This window comes from Leptonotus elevatus, chromosome 13, assembly GCF_054856555.1.
Source record: "Leptonotus elevatus isolate MCC_2025b chromosome 13, RoL_Lele_1.0, whole genome shotgun sequence".
Lineage (NCBI taxonomy): Eukaryota > Metazoa > Chordata > Actinopteri > Syngnathiformes > Syngnathidae > Leptonotus > Leptonotus elevatus.
In genome coordinates, this window is record NC_141251.1 from 12133708 (window position 1) to 12151188 (window position 17481).

Here is a 17481-nt window from a genome sequence, read left to right on the forward strand (position 1 = left end):
TGCAGTAGTAAAGTTAATAATTATTACAATAAATATTAGGGATGGGCGTGTAACAATACCAGGTATCAGTTATCGGGCTGATACCCGGCCTTATTTCAAGATATCGGTACTCGGAACAGAAGATGATACTCTCTCTTGTGGCCGTTTTAAAATCAGGAACTAGAAATTTGAAATTAAAATTGCCATTACTTTCATACAATTTTAAGGAGAAATGCTGTTATATTATTACTAGGATCATTATATATTGATATATGTTATGTTACGTATAAAAATACTTCTAAGTCATACACATAAAACAACTTAATGAAAAATTAACCCCTTCAGACCCATAGATGGTTGCAGTGGACATGACATATTCACGTGTCTGAGCCAATAAAATGCATAATTTGGATGATGTCGACACTTCTGGTTCATGATTGGATCTTAACTAACCAATCACAATCGCAAGTTGATTTTATGATGTTCATGTTAAAATTTTTGCATATAAGCTTGTTACAGCCATATTATCCTCGCATCCACTTTAACAACTAAAAACATGAGATAATCCCCCCAAAAATGTTCCAAGTTGTTCTTATGTGGGAAAAGAGTCAAAGTCAGCACCAAAAAAATAAAAATAAAAATAAATTTTGACTGGCAAAAAAAAAAAGGGTCTAAAGGGGCTACGTAGTTTGGTGGTAACTGAGCACGCCGTTTGCCACTGTGCAAACTTGTAGGTGGTGATGCTTTTCCAAGCATGTTGGGATAATAAAAAAAACAAGAACCATGTCCCTGTTTTGATGATTTCAATGCGCTAAATGAGTTGCAACGGTGTGTGGGCCCTACATGAGCAAGCAACAATAAAAAAAGATTTCTGTCTACAATCGGAGTGACTGGAGCGAGACAAGCCCACATTTCAACACAAAGGGGCGCTTATGCCACAGGGTTGGGTTCAGGTACGGCTTTTGTCTAACATTTGTTAACAAAAAAAAAAAAAGAGGAAATGAGCTGCCTGAGGTTTGTCTGACAGGCTGAATGTATCATTTACACTTGGCTGGTTTTTTGTCTGCATTGTAATAAACCATGCTAAAGGCGGAAAGGATGCAATATTGATAGCTACGTTAACTCAATCACTACCTTAAACTCTCCTAGTGGGGCGACAATCCGCCTTTAGCGATCTTCACATAGAATCACAACAACTTTATGGGAAGTACCAATCATCTGCTGCACTTTCTATGTGCAATAATTCTTCTTTGGACAAAAGGAAAATAAGACCAATTGTTGGAAGTTGGAACAATATTATTCTTCAAAGAAATTGGTCATGTTGCGTCATTTTTTTCTACTTCCCGACAAAGGAACCTCATTAACATTTTAATTAAGTTTCACTGTAAGCATAACATCACGCAGGGTTGTGTCATTCACTGCAGTTATTCATTGACCATTTTGTGAATCACACGTAAAAACATACGACAATCGCACACAAACCAAAGCAAGCGAGACCAGTTTTTCCCTGATTGAGTTACCTCAGTCTCTTCACGGTTCAATCATGACATTACCTAATTTTTCATTACTGTCTGTGGGGGCATTGCACCTCCAAAGTCCCATGTCGGGCTCTCTAATGAGTTACAGTGAAAGATTCTGCAAAGCATCCTGGTGAGAGCTAGCTCAAGGATGAGCAATTCCAATTTCACACCAGAAACCCTGCCCTCGTTTCCTCTGTCTTCATCAGAGCATGAAAAGGAGGTGAAAGGACATTCACGATTATTAGAAAAGCAAATGTAACTCTCTTCGCGAGGATGATCACAAATGGCTGGAATGATGCTAGCACATAGCTGGGAAAGTCTGACATCATAGATAAATACAAGTATGATATATTAGTTGTTTGTCCTACCTTATAACCTCCCATGCGGTCCTCTTGGCGGAAAGGCCTGCTGTTTTTAAGCCAGCGCAGCTTGGGCCGGGGGTTGCCTCCCGCAGCACAGCGGAACTTGACTGTGTTGGCAGCTGGCACTGCATGCAGCTTCTTCTCCATCTTTGCAGCCGAGGTCCAGTATGGGGCGCCTGCAAACACACAACAGTTGGTGTTCAGTTAGGCTGAGATCCCTTAACTCATTGGGACCCAAGATGGTGATAAGTAGAGCTGCAGAAGAGCCAAATGCAGGCATTCCTTTAATCCAACAAGCACCTTGATGACATTGAATAACACAAGCCAGAGGTTCACACTCACAGGTCAATAAAAACACAACCTCTTCCTAAAAACTCCACAGGGTTTTCCAAAAAAGGGGGTGAAAAAATCTTTCCTCTAGCGGGGAATGCACTTGGGTATTGCCAAGAGGCTAACTGGACTATTACATTCAATTCCATCTCATTCAACTTAGCAGCGTTCCTTTCTCCACTTCCTTCAATTCCCACAGCTCCCCTCTTTATCACCCTTGGAAAACAATGATGTGTTGTCAGAGGAGAAAATCGAAGCTACCAAAAGAGATCCCATTAGTTCACCAGTGATTCTCCGACATCTGCCTCTCTGACCCTCGTTCTGTTTGTTTCTATGCATTTCTGTCTAGCAGGCAGCTAGCTAGATTTTCTTCCAAGCACCCCTACCGCCCCCCGCCCCATCCTCTCTGTGCACCTGGGAGCATGATTGCCGAAGCAGATGGGGCTCCGGAGGAAAGGAGAAAGTTTTAATGGCAACCTAAACGGTCGTCCACACCATCACTTCCTCTCTTGCATAACCGACAAACAACAGAGGGAATTCCCACTCCTAAGACTACAACTGTCTTCAAATATATGTACTATGGGCAAATGCCCATTTGCATATTTGGTAAGGGTTTACCTACCAAATCCCGAAACCATTTGAATGGGTTACTAATTGTACTTTTGCTTTTACACCATATGTTGTCCAAAGCGCTTTATCAAACCTCATATTCATTTTTTTATTTTTTTTAAAGAGTGTACCAAGACAGCAGCTAATGTGCTAACGCCGCTGCATTAACCAAAAGAAAAGTTTTTCTTTTCAGTTTAAAATAACTTACTTTAACCTCCAGGGTCCCTCGCCGTACACTGGTCAATAACAGAACCCACGGTCCTTTTTCGCTTTTGGGTCAAGTTTTACATCGAGCCGCGTCGTGTCTGTCATACAGCTTCAGCCAGCTAGCGTGAAGCTAACTTAGGATGGTTTTATTTACTGTAGCTCTTCCGTCTAGCATCCAACTTTGCAAATTCCCTTCGTGCTAGGATGGCATCAACAGCGAAGTAACAATAAAGGTATTGATACATTGTCGAGATGCGCTTTGTACTTAACAGTTTAATATAATGCTCATTAGCTGACTAACCATTCCCCATACATGTGCAACCACTTCTCTTAGAGCACAATTCAAATGATGCTGAAGATTCATTCTCACTCGACTGAAAATTCTGATTTGGCATTTGTTTTTGACGGCCAATTCGCATTTAAAGTCGAGTCACTACCGATTCATGGCACACATGTTCCATAAGAGAATTTGCTCTGTGTACATGCGTCGTTTTTTTCTGGTATTTACAACCAGACAAGAAGCACATACTTGGAGAGTAAAGTCAGCAAACAGCGCTCTTCCTTCCCGAATGGAAGCATACTGTATGCTGAGTGCTCAACTATAATTAGTCATTCCATTTGTATCCCTTCACTCTCGTTATCTGTCTCCCTTTTCCTTTTCCAATTCTACTCTCCTTGTCAGCACTCCTTGCATTCCCCCAGACTGATTAGATGAAGACTGTCCTATTGCAAGCCTGTCTCACCAAAAAGACCTCTGACCCCAAAGTGGCAGCCAGGTTGGAGGATGAGGCTAAGACATGAAAGGTGAGCGCCGCTGTTTCCCATGCCCTCCGTCCGGAGGTGCAGCACTTCAAACAAGATGACCCTCCAACCTCTCACCGGATGAAGTGGCCAACTGCTGTGGTGCCCGGGACAGCCCGCATCTGGATCCACAGTCATGGACGCTTATCTGAGGATGGCCCACGGTTGAGCTGAGGTTATCGAACTGCTGCAACTGAGTCCTCCTTAGAGATAAATCACTTGGTCCAAAGTAGTAATTCAGTGTTCATCAAGTATCTACCAAATGGAAAGCTTGCTCAAGTTTAATTAAAATTAGTTCTCTACGTCGATATCTAACTTCCTGCAAAACTTTCATTTAGTTCACTTTTCCCCAGTGTTGTAAAAAATGTTTCTTCTTGGCTATTTCTCCCTAACAATCTTGTCATGTTAAGTTTTTTTTTTTTTAAGGGAGGTCCGCCAACAGCCACTTGATGATGTAAATCGTACCGAGGAAAGCTCTCAACCAGAAAAACTGTGACAAACACATGGCTCTTTGCCTTCATCATGACATCAGCGCTACCCACCCTTCTCCGAAAGACAGCTTCCCTCACATCAAGAGGCTCCTCCGTGTCTCCTCCACAAGGCTACCGCTGCCAACCAAACAAACTGCCTGTGGGTATTTCTTTTTTTTTTTCTCTTTCCCACCCTTGCCTTAATGCAACCTCATCCTCTGCTCCACACCTCGCTCAAAAGAAAATGTAACTGTACAGCTGCCCTTTAGTTTTTCAGTTGATTACAAACAGAGCATCTGGATCTTTTCCCCTTTGCCATTTTTGCAGTTCTAGCCTGGTCCTCCCCCATATTTAATGGTTTTCAAGCAATTATGGTGAGCCCAAAAAGGGAGGCGGAGCACCACTCGTGTGTGAGTGGGTGTGTGTGGAGAATTTTAACAAGATGTGGAAGCCCTCATCTTCACTTCAGCCCCTTTTTTTGAGAGTGAACATGTGCACGTACGTGAGCATGTGTCGGTGAATTACTAACCCAGACATACTTGGGCAAAACTTTCTCTTTTGTGCACACAGGTAGCACAGTCGCACACAAACACACACAAAACCCCGTCAGGTAGGCAACCGGGTCCAGATGGTTGCCTTTTGTAATAGATCAGCCCAGCTGACTGACTGGCTAGCTAGCTGGATGGCTCCTAGAGGCCTGCCTGGCTACCTGGAGAGACACAAGCTTAAGGAATGTCAGGAATCTCTGAATTCTCTGGAGCATCAAGTACGCACAAAAAACACACCGAGCTTAAGTCTCGACAGGAACGATGAGTGGATCAATTGGTGTTCTGGAGTGACCAGAACTAAACCCAGTAGAATGAAGTTCCTTACTATATTCACAAACTAAAAACCCTGGTAAAATGGTGGACTGACCCAGATTGCTCATGTCAAAGCTAAAAATTTGTCTTATTACTTGAAATTGTACATTTGCACTACATAAAAGGAATCAGTGTATTTATACGACACAACAAATCAAGCACGTCAAGTAACAGCAACCATTCAAAGGTAATCGCCATCTAAGCGCAATGAGTAATTGAGGTGGGGTCACGCTTTTCGGTCATGAATCCCTCCCATACTCACTTAGCTGTTCTCCGTCCGTCCCTGTGTCTTCTGTTCGCTCTGTATCGTCCTCATCATCCCCCGACGAGATGGCATCTGCACAGAGTACCGAGGGTTACTGACCCCCTTTCTCAGGCATGCACATCTGCACACGCATTCCATATTGTAGCAGCTCCCACCCTCCTTTGCGTCACGGACGGCGTTTCATGTAAAGCTATTTTTTTGATAGCCAGCATAGAAACAAATAAAAACAAATTCTACAGCACACTATTATGATGAAACATTGCACATTTTTTATATCCAACAGGACGAGATCTTGACTCTTAAACGTATTTTATTTTTTCTTCTCAATATGACGGCGTATTAGGGCCACGTATAAAAATAAAATAAAAAATTCCAGAGGGGGTTAATCTTCAGGGATTTTTTTTTCTAATTCTCTGCTAAAGCAATTACTATCTCCTTATTTGAAAACCCGACCAAAAAGTATTGGCACAAACATCCGAATGGTACGCTACGTGTATTTCTCATAAATTTCTGAGTTTTTTCCGCGGAAATTTGCCATTTTATTAAGTCGCAAATTTGTGAGGTTTTTCTCGGAATATTATTCCCCCTCTGAAAAAAATATATATTTATACGTGGCCCGTCATATCTAAAACTGCCTCATTGTCCCCCTATCAAAGAAGTTCGCCATGGCCATTTAGTTTTTTTCTACCCATTTTTTCTAGCTTGTTGGTTTTCTTTTTTTGTACAGACTGCACCTGATTTTCAAAAATTCAACTGAGGGCTCTATTATCATAGTCAGGGCAACTGCGGCAGGGCGCAGATGCTGGTGGTTTTTCGTTTTTAAGCTGCGCATAGGCCTATTTGGCCTTTCTTAGAGGATGTGTCGTCGTTGGTACACCTGGTAAAATAACGATTTGGTAGCAGAAGGTCAGTCTAAACTTATACCAGCTCAGCCTCAGACCATGTCTAAATGTCAGTTCAGAGTAGGCTTCAGGTCTGATTTTGAGCTGTCAGACAGGTATAGTGGATGGCAGATTAATTTAATTCGCAAAAATGTGAACAGAGAACATCACACACTCTGAATCATTGTAGAAATTAATTCATTGAATGCATTATTATCATCATCATTATTACTTCTACTATTATAATTTATTTTCTTCTTCTTCTTTTTTTTTTAAATCACCTCACTGGCCAGCACAGCTAACGGGGGCACACAAATGATCGAGCTGCCTACAGAATTACCAATACCATGTCTAACTTGCCTCCGGTAAAGAGTTATGCTGCACAACGTGCAGGATTTACACCCTAAGAGCCCCGAGTGTGTAAACTCATCCTGTCCTGTCCAGCCCTGCCCTGCCCTGACTGGACCCTGACTCACCTGTGACATTGACTATGAAGCAGACCATATCTTTGCCCACATTGGTGCAGGCATACAGCCCTGAATCCTTGGGTGTGGCATCGCGGATCTGCAGCACCTCCTGCTCTATCAGTGTGCGGTTGTTGGTGCCCAGAGAGCTGCCGTCTTTGGTCCAGGTGATGGTCCCCGTTGCCGGCAGAGGGCAGCTCAGCTTCAACACCTCCCCCGGGTGCACAGAGCACACCGTGGGCTTAGAAATTTGGTATTTGTTGGATGTGTCTGCAGAGTGAATGGAGAAGGAGGAGGAGAAGAAAGGGGGTGGTGGAATGGATGAAAAGGGTGCAGAGGAAGGTGGGAAGAGAGGAAGAAACAAGCCAGTGTAAGAAACAAAAACACCACAACAGCACCAACAAGATGCACTTCAATTAAGTTATGCAGGCAGAGCAAAATAGAGGAGGCCTTTTTTTGTAAACACCACCAGTGAATCATTTGAAACAGAGCCCTTGGAAAATACCAGCAGTCACAAAAACAAAATGTACAGTGTGACTGGCATTTATTGATGGAGCGCATGCGAAAGACAAAGCATTGTGTAAAAAATCAAAAAATAATAATAAAAATCACCCAATGCATCGCTGACATGTGAAAATTCAACATGGCTGTGTTGAGAAAGCCCCAAATATTACTAACCTTTACTTAGATACCAAGCAGTGTGTGTATGGTATGTGTGTGAGTGAGAGAGACAGAGCGAAAGTGAGTATGTGTAGCTGATACATGGCAGTCTAAAAAAAAAAAAAGTAATAAAAGATGGAAGTTGTCAGGCAGAAGAGAAAAGAAGCGCATGTTCTGTTTGAATTCTGTGGAGGCTTTCGTGGAGGCTCTCATGCCTTAACTTAGCAAACCCCTACCCGATTCTTCTGTTTTCATTTCTGTCTTCGTTATTGGCTCGTTCCATGCCAAATCGTCCAATTAGTTGAACCAAGTACACGTTGATGGTGATGGCACAACACTAAATGTAAAATTTTAGGTTTGCGGGAGCTACGGCCTGCCAAATTTAGACATTTTTGGAAAAACAGGCCCGGAGACATTCACTGAATATTCATTGAAACTCTGAGGGTATGGATGCTTTGACACCTTATTGCTTCTAAACAAAAAACAAACAAACATATATCCATGAAACTTGCATATGTTTTAGAAAATGTAAGATATTACATTTCATGAAACATTTTTGTGATCCACAAGGTCAATCTCTAGGTCAACTAAAACAAAAGGTAAAAAAGTAACTAAAATATGCACTAATCTTCTAAATTATAACAGATTTGGAATCCTTCTTGAATACCTTTTCCATCAATACCTCATTTGCATATATAGATCCAATAGTTAATGATATAGAAAGGTTCAAAGGAAGACAGCCACACCCACTTTTTGCCGAAAATGTCCAAATTTGGCAGGCCGTACCGCCTTAACCCCTGCCCTGATTGACCTAAAATTTGAGTTTCAGTATTTTGCCATCACTATCAACAAGTACACCAAGTGTCATTAAAATCAAAATCTGCTAGGTTAAAATGTCAACTCTATTCTCATTCATGAAATGTCCATAGAGGATCTACAACTCCTGCGCAAGATCAGCTTGCTGAGCAAGAGCAGCGAAACATTGCTCCGCTCCAAACAGCGGAGACCGAGAGCCTTCACCTCTGAGGGGAAAATCTAAATCTGCCAGTGAATACCTGTGAGTGCAAAGTGTCCTTAAAAGACGATGATGGCTCAAAGCTGAGACTGTATTCCAACAGAATACTGAACATTCAACACAGGCAGCTGCACACAACATGACATAAATAGTCCAAGTTCTACTAGCGGCAGGAAAATGGAAAATGGTTAGCATGGTGACGAATGGATATTTTGAGCAAAAGGGCTTCAAGGTTGATGCATATAATCATGGAGATTGTGGCACTCCCCACCTTTCCTCCTAACAAACACACCTTTTCATCCACGTTGCACCCAAATGATGTTCTGCTGTGTGTACGTGTGTGTTAAGTGTAGAGTATACACACTCGAGCCTCGACAGGAAAGGAAAGTCTGCTGCGAGCCAGCAGTCGCGGCATGCCTCGAAACGTTCCCCTTGGGCGGGTAAACACATACAGGTACAGTTCTTGCATTGTCTTTTCTCTCTCTCTTTCCTTCAATTCGGAAATAATTAACCCTTCCTTCACCACCCTCGGCTGCGTGTGTGGTCTGATAAAGAGGGAAAACCCTCATGCTGGAGAATGGAATCAATCCCCGCCACGTTTTACGACGTGACGCTTCCCATCCTGTAGGCCTTTTGAAGCTTTGTGCTTCATTTTTACAGAGGAGATATTGAAATTGTTAAGACACTCCTTCACGGCATAGCAACACAACACCTGGATGTAAACAGACTGTGCAATGCTCATAACATACACTAGGACGAGCCCAAGATGGGTCACGTTAAAAATACACAGCGGAAGATTAACGCGATAGCTTATTTCAAAAGAATCACCAACTCAAGAACAAGAATATACAAGAAAGAGGACAACATCCGCCTAATAACTACGCTTTAACTGTTTCTTTTTATCTTAAAATGGCTTACATTAACCAGAATCCTGTTTAAGGTACAATCCTGGTGGATTAATGAGACTTCTAAATCTTTATGGTGCCAGAAACGAAGTTGCCATAATTTAACTTCTTCTTCTTCTTCTAAAGCAGACGAAGAAGAAGGAAATTCCGCCGGATGTACGGAAGTAGAGAACCGTAGTCATGGCAACTTGGTTTCAGTTTCCACATGGATTTACGAGCCTCATTAATCCACTACACGCATTGGCTACAATCATATAATGTGAATGTGATGCAGAATTCTGGTTAGGGTAAGTCATTTTAAGATAAAAAGAAAAATGCTAACGTGGTTATTAAGCGGACCTTCTGTCGTCGTGCGCACTCTGTTCTAATTTCTGAATACAATTGTTTGGTTTGGCTGTTGGCTCCATTTTTGGGGGGGCACTCTGAATAACTGACAGCACATTTGAACAACGTTCTGAGTTTCCAAGCAGTCTGAAACAGCGCACTCGAAGTGAATTTCCAAACGCACCCACAAGGAGGAAACAGGCGGTTAGGCAGTGGGTGTTGTTCATGTTCTAATGTTCATGGTCTCGGTTTTGTAAACCCAAATTCCCCTTTTAAAAAACCCAACATTTCTTGATTTTTGCAAAGAAAAATAGCTTAAAAAAAACAAAAACAGAAAAACCTCAAAGTAGTGAGTAAACTGCAATATAGACGAAACTATGGTCACAAATGAAAACCGCGATGGAGTGACTCACATTATTAAGGATTCCTGCTACGATATATCAAAGTTAGTATCAAGGTTAGCTTTTTTTGCGCAGTAGTAAATAACATATATTAACAGTAGTTAATTTTACACTTGCCTGACCGTTAATACTGGTCAAAAAAGTTGTCTGTTTACTTCATAGAAGTCTTACGATGGTAACAGTTTGACCCAGGAATGGATTGTGTCTCTTTCCATTATTTCCCATGGGATTTGTTTTTGTTTTCAAATCTGAGATAGACGACAATCCAGGAACAGATTGTGTTACATAAATATCAACAAGAGGGAGAGGTGGTCTTCCAAATGGTGCGCTTAATTAAAGAAAGCATCGACGTGTTAGTTCTACCCTCATCACTTGTTTTATCTCTGCTGGCTCCATCTGTCCCACTCCATCAACTCCAGCTCACACAGCCTCCCCGGTTCTTTCTTTCACCTCGCTTTCCATTTTGCCCTCTCCTTCCCCCATCCCAAACACCCCCCCACTCCACGCTCTCACCCCTGACCCGGCTGACCTGACCCTGTTGACACCTCCAGCGTGCCTGACTGTTCATGGGAACCTGCATCATATGTGAGCACACTTAAACATACTGAGAATACATCAGCAACCGCGAGGAGCCTGAAAGGGGGAGGGGGGATTAGAAAAACATGGGTACGAGCGTCATGATAACAAAGGCGCCTATCACATACGTGCACACTGACGCAAACACACACACAAGTAGAAGGACGCATGCTGGGTTGAAGAGTTGAAACGACAGATTTGATCTCTGCAAAGCTGCATCCCCCTTTTTGCGCCACAGGAGCGGGCGGGAAATCTGGCTCTTCTCTATTACAAACACGCACACACTTTTGATCAATATCAATCAGCTTCATCACTGCTGTCAGTCCTGCTGGAAAACTCTCTTATAGTGTGCCTCATGTGAGTGGTCCCCTCCTATCTTGATGGCAAAAATGTGTGTCTGCGGGAAGAGTAATTCTTCCATTTGCCCGATTTATTGGCCGCGGCTGAGCAGTGATGTGGAAAGTAGCAAAATGTCAAACAGCAATAACTTCTCTTCTCTCGAAAAGTGTGTTACTTTTGTAGAAAGCTTTATTCAGCTGAAAGTCGACTTTTCGATCTCTTCACTCACCGACTAAATGTAATGACTGCCATCCCATCTCAGCACCCACACGGACACACACATCACCAAATTACATTATCCGCACAACTCCTCTTATCCCTCCTTGTTCCTTTCCTCATCCCTTTGCATCCTGCTCACGTTGAAAATCCCCGGACCTTTCTTGTCTTTTCTTTCTCTTTTTCCCCCCTTTTCACATTCAAATCCTGTCTTTGCTTTTTATGCTATGACAAAGGAGAGGCTCCAAAGCCGGCCCCCAGCTAACATCCATGGCAACAAGCCCCTTCATTTTGCCTAACCCCCCGCTACCCATTCCCAATCAAGGTTTTTCCCTGAACCCCACCCGACCCTTTTAAATCTGCCTCCTTCTTATCTCTTTATTGGTTCTCAGCCTAAAGGTGTCCTTCCCTCCATAATGCTTTTGGATAATGAAGCCACAACATTAGCGCTACACCGCCAGCCATCCATTTTCTCTACAATTGAACTCCATTAGGTTCACGGGTGTGCTGGAGCCTATCCCTGCAGACTTTTGGCACAAGGTGGGGTACATTCTGGACTGGTCACCAGCCAATTGAAAGCCACATATAGACAAACAAGCATTTACATTCCCACCTAAGGACTGTTTAGAGTTTAATGAAGCTGGCATGAAAGGATAGAAGATGCAAACTTCACATAAAAGGCCATATATAATATTTGAACCCTCAACCTCAGAACTGTGAAGAAAATATGCTAACTCGCCCATCTTGTTATCTAAAAGCTACATATTAAAAGATGCATAACGGGAGTTCCATAAGGCTCCATTCTTGTGCGCTTGCTTTTTAGTTTATACATCATACATTAATTTGCTCCCCAAAAACGTATAAATACGTTCTATTTTAAATATTGCCATGCGGCCCAAAGACGTATTTATATGATGTTCATGTTTTTTTATGCTAGAGCATTAGATGCAGCTTCTGAACTCAAGAGAATGATTGAAGCAGAGGTAGTTATTTCAAAAACGGCCAGCAGGTGGCAGTAGAGTATAAGAGATCAACTAGGGCCATGTTGAAAAAAAGCTATTTTACCCACAGTTTTAAACAGGTTCTAATGCTAATTGCTGCAAAACGGAAACAGGCAGAAATATACTTTTTTTCCTGATGAAAGAAGAGACTTTAATCTTTCTTTTGGTATTTTCCATGTTTTTATAGCAATAGAACACAATATTCTGTGGGCCTGGTAAAATCAGTCAAAATCCAGTGAAACAGCCGCGAAGAGGGTTGCTTCAGTGAAAATGGCTGGAAGTGAATGAGTTAATGACCTCCCCTCAGTGTTGATGTAAAGATTATTAGGTATGCTGATGATACAGTTATGTTTACTCACAGAAGTAATGCACTTGAGGTGGCCACAAATTTAACGACAGATGGAAAAGTTTGCTGCCTGGCTTTAGAGTTCTTCTTTTTGTTTTTCAGTTTATCTCCGATTCACTCAAGTTTTCTGGTAAGATTTTGGGCATTGAGTGATTGAACATTTAAGCTAAGATACTACATATGCCTAATTTGAGAGGCTACAATCAGGTAAAAAACTGGCACCTATGTGTTAAAAGCAAACTCTATTAACTCGTCATTTACACTGGTATAAAGTAGTAATCTGTTTTCCTCTATCATCACCTCTGCCTCCTGCTGTGGACCAGCGACACTTAAGGTGTTAGTTTTGGAGTTCAGGTCTATTGTCAACAACATAACCCCCCCCCCACCCCCCCCCCCTCAAACACACACATACTCCATGTCATTAACTCGCCAACTGACACTTTTATACTTTTACAGCTGCCCTACTACTACTATGAGATGGCACAGTTTTACAAAATGGCAATAAACACTGCATCTTCTCACACAACTTGACCACCATGACCATGACTGCTACATGCAACGGTTTTTGTTCTACAATCAGTGTAGAAATCAAACAAATCAGTGCCAAGACCACCGCAGCTACAGTATTCACACAGTCAAAAAGAACGAAATAAACGCTGTCTCTTTTGAAAAAAACTCCAAATGTTAGTTGTGTCAGTCTCAACATGAAAGACTCAACTTTGCTGTCTCTAATTATCTAACCACTCAACTATTTGGAGAAGTTGCTCTCCATGCTGCACAAAATGTTTGTTTTTTTTAAAGAACAAAGTTTGGCAGGGAAAGCAGGACAAGGGCCAAGTCATGAACTGACTTTTGTCAGCTGCGCTTGCTTTCGGGCCGTTTTCCAGCGTGCCACTTTTATTCTACATACGCAAAGGCAAGCAAAGCCTGTGAAGCCGAGGAAAGCAATGCAAAGGATTGTGTTTGCTGCCATTGTCAAGAGTGCAAACGGAGTACGCCTGGACAAGGTAAACACGCTCCCACAGATACCACAAGCGGCTTCAGTGACAACAATGGCTCTGTTGTGTAGGGCCTTAACCACCTCACTGGCTTGGCTACAAATGTTACAGGTAGAAAAACTCGCAGGGCCACACGGGCTCTACTACTACGCTGATACGCAATCTCACCCGTTCGAAGTTATTTTACTCCCACGCGCGCACGCTGCATGGCTGCAGGGCAGAGCAGGCTGGAGGGAATCCCAAACATCTCCGAAGGGGGGTGTTATTAGGACACACAGGGTGGGTTCAGCAGCCAGTCTCTTTCCCTGACATCTAAACACGGCATTCAGACTAATATTGTGTTTGTGGAATATGAATTAGGCAGCAAAATCCACCCGTTTTTTTCCTCAAGTAACGACCAATCACATCACCTGCTTTTTGAGTTTGGTCATGTGAAATTGGCAAGCTGAGCTGTGATTGGTCATTACTTGAGTCCTGAGCAACTGTGATGTCATTTTCAGTCAACAGCAAATGGCAAAATGGCCGCCGTCTGAGATATTTCACAAACAACATACTGTGTTTAGACTAGTAAAGACAGTTTTAGGTTGACTTCCAATTTACAGATTGAGTCAAATATGGATAAATCGAGACAGCCTCTCATCAACGCAACAAACTATTTTTCTTGACCTCTAAAGTAAAGGTTAAGAAAAGCTGGAGGATGAATACTGCATGTGCGTGGGGGATGGGTGAAATGTAATGTTTTCTTGTTTGCCAAACAAACAATTAGCATGCCGATTAAAGCAGTGAAACAAAAGGATTTGGAATGTTATTTCACACAGAAATTAAAATAAACACTATCTTACAGACAACGAAAACATGGACAAGTCTCAAATTGAAAGCAATAAGCAAATGCCAAGATAACCAGATAAAAAATGTCTGACTGCATGCTTTCCATTGATACGATTAACACAAGAATAACTTCAGAAGAAAATAAGGAATCTGCACCAAAATCGATTATATTCTTGATAGACCCACATCTGCCCACTACAATGTTATGAATACAAAAAGGCCACCAACATATTTTAAACAGTTTGACCAAAGCCATGTAAAGTATCTGGATTATTCATTTTAGTGGTTTTAGGAAAACCAAAGTATAAAATGCGACATGTAATAAAACATTTTTTTTAAAGAACTCAGAGAACAAGCATATGGTACCATTCCAAGAGTCTCCCTTTCCATCTCACTTAATTCCAGGCAAGCAGGTAGTGCTGCCAGCATAAACAGCGTCCCACCCTACCCGCTTCCACCAACCTGCCTTTCACACTCACACACAAACTAAACTGCAGCAGACATCGGCAACAGATGACAAAAACAGGAGCCTTGCTGTGTCCATGTTTGTTGGCTCTTTTCAGCATATATTTGAACATTTCACATAACATAAAAACTCAATGTGGCCTGCACATTCCACATTTGCTTCATGAAAACAAGTCAGACATCCTCCATCTCTCGACCCGCTCTGCTCACCTTCAGGTTCCAGAGTGGCCTCCTCTTCCTTGATGGGCGTAAGGGGCGGCCGGGCCACGCTGACAGTCAACAGGGACAGCAGGACGGCAGCCAGCAGCCAGGCCCAAGAGGCCATCCCGTTAAAGGGGGCCAGCGCTCCCCATAACCCCGTTCTCCGCCGCCCCCTGGACACTGATCCCATCTGAGGGGGTCCGCCCAACCATCAACTGCTGCCGGGTCGGGCTGTCACGCACTGGAATTCACCCGATCACCTGGGCTGAGAATGGAATAAGACAATGGTTACTTGAGGAATCGATGCTCCGTTTAAAAAAAAAAAAAAAAGTGTTTTTCACTAAATCATCTGACTTGAGGGTGAAGGGAAATCTCTCCTTTGCAAGACTTTACAATACAGTCAAATAAGCTGATGCTGAAGATGCGGGGAAACTTGTAACATTCAAATTTGGCATATAGTCAGTATCAAAATACCCTATCTTAATTGGCGTGTTTAAAATCTCATTCTCCACAATCAAATCTTCCCAGCTGGCACCACGCTCGTCTCATTCATCATCATCTCGTCCTGGAGTTGATTCCTGTACGCAGGGGATGCATCAAACCTGTTGCCGCCACTGCTCTTTGGTGCATTTCTGTCACTTGTCACGCGTATTATTTAAATCTTTGGTGAAGGTCTTTGAATGTTCAAACTTTTACAGCCCAATATTATTCGTATTATTTTGTTGTTGTTTGACTTAATGAGAATCACAATTAGGTCACAATGAGCTAATAATAACCATAAAAATGAATAAGATACTACGTTGATTAACAATGAACTTACCACATTTCACTTTAGCAGAACGCAAACGTATGAAAATGTCCAAAATAAAATGAAATAATACTAGTAAAGCAAGCCTGGACTATAAAATAGTGTCTAATGGTGTTGCTTTGCTCCCAACGCGAGCGCTGCCTTCATTTAAAGCAGACTTTGAATGCAATTTCTTGGCGCGGGTTGAATTCCTATTGAGATTCAAATCAGTTGGCTTTTCCTCAATGGGGGGTCATTTGGAGCTGCTCGGTGATTTAGGGGCCCCGGTACCAAAGCGGTGAAAAAACAACTGCGGTCACGGGATAATTGGCACCATAAAGGCGATGTAGAAAATTAAGCATAGTAATAAACAACCAGGAGCCACGTTAGTGGGCTCTCTAAAGTGATGATGCAAGGTGTTGTATAGTATTTCGCCTTCTAAAACAAACAAGGGCCCATTTTTACTAGGGGGGGAAATACATTCTTTCAGTGAAGTTCAACACGCTTTGGACGCATGCACAGTTGACAATAAACATATTGCCACATTCTAAAGTGCTGTTTATTTGCATTTAGACCTGGAATGTACATTTAACTTGAACCTTAATGTTTAACAAATTATTTCTACCTTTTAATGCAGCGAGACAGAAGAAAGTTGATGGAAACTTTTCATACAGAGTTTGATCATAAACAGAAGAAACACTTACCAAAGTGGAGTAAAATCGTGGAGCTGTTTTGGCATGCACGGATAAGGGAGGACAGAACATGGGTTCAATCCAGACGGAGGAATGTCTCCCAACTCCTCAACGCTCCGAAAAGAAAATCTGTCTGGCGTTAACAAATCCACTCTCAGATCAAATCACAGAATATATTCCAAGCCTGACTCGCAGAGTAGTCCGCTGCCATGCAAAGAAATCCTACTTTTACGCGTTTTATCCGTTAGAAAGAAGGGGGGGAAAAAGCACGGTGAAGTAGCACCGAAACTTTCCTCCTCGTCACCAAGTTTCTTCTTCCAAGGCGCAACAGCAATCCAGCTGTGCACTTGTCAACTCAAAAGAAAGTCAGTACGAGGGTAGACGTGGGATTAGGACGCACAATAATACAGATGTCCGATGCAAAATGTGTTAAAATCCATCATCGTGCGTCCTCTTCTCTTTGCCGACACTCCTCGCAGTGTTTTACGCAGCCGCTTTGTCAGGTTTACTAGCTTTTCTCCTCCTTACGTCTCCACGCACTGCTCTCCTCCCTCCCTCAACGCTCCCCCTCTCGCTGTAATTTGAGCTGCTTCCTGGCCGCAGTGCTTTTGGGCCTCGCCTCCCTCCGCCCATCCGAACATCCAAGCGTGTGTGACCGTGTTCAACTCGCTTGAAAGTGGCAGGCAGAACCAATGAACTCCTGAACGCGCTCCGCAGTTAGAGCGCCCCCTCGTGTCAAGGTGCAATATCTCACGGTCTACAACGGGCTAGACCGGTGTTTCCCAACCTTTACTGAGACATGGTATACGTCTTTTCGGGACCCTCTGTAATAATAATAATAATAATAATAATAATAATAATAATAATAATATAAATACATACACACTGTGGCTGTTCCAATTTTCGACTTCTGACGTCACCTCAAAGCCGCTCCCAGCTGACCCAGTGACAATCAGACGAGTAAAACTTTGTTTTATGG

At 42.5% G+C, this 17481-nt stretch overlaps 1 protein-coding gene across 6 annotated transcripts in view; it reads right to left on the reverse strand.

Annotated features, from left to right (window-relative positions):
* The window catches only part of fgfr2 (fibroblast growth factor receptor 2), a 39825-nt gene extending 22742 nt beyond the window's left edge, over positions 1-17083 (reverse strand). For 2 of the 6 annotated variants that reach the window (XM_086092285.1, XM_086092284.1), the window contains exons 1-5: positions 16515-17083; positions 15033-15288; positions 6761-7018; positions 5401-5475; positions 1868-2037 (exon numbers count right to left, since the gene is read on the reverse strand). In XM_086092285.1, the coding sequence (XP_085948411.1) occupies positions 1868-2037; positions 5401-5475; positions 6761-7018; positions 15033-15213 (684 nt within the window). In that variant the 5' untranslated portion in view covers positions 15214-15288; positions 16515-17083. The remainder of the gene's footprint in view (positions 1-1867; positions 2038-5400; positions 5476-6760; positions 7019-15032; positions 15289-16514) is intronic. The other 4 variants (XM_086092283.1, XM_086092282.1, XM_086092286.1 and 1 more) reach the window with 3 other exon arrangements.
* Positions 17084-17481: the final 398 nt, after the last annotated feature.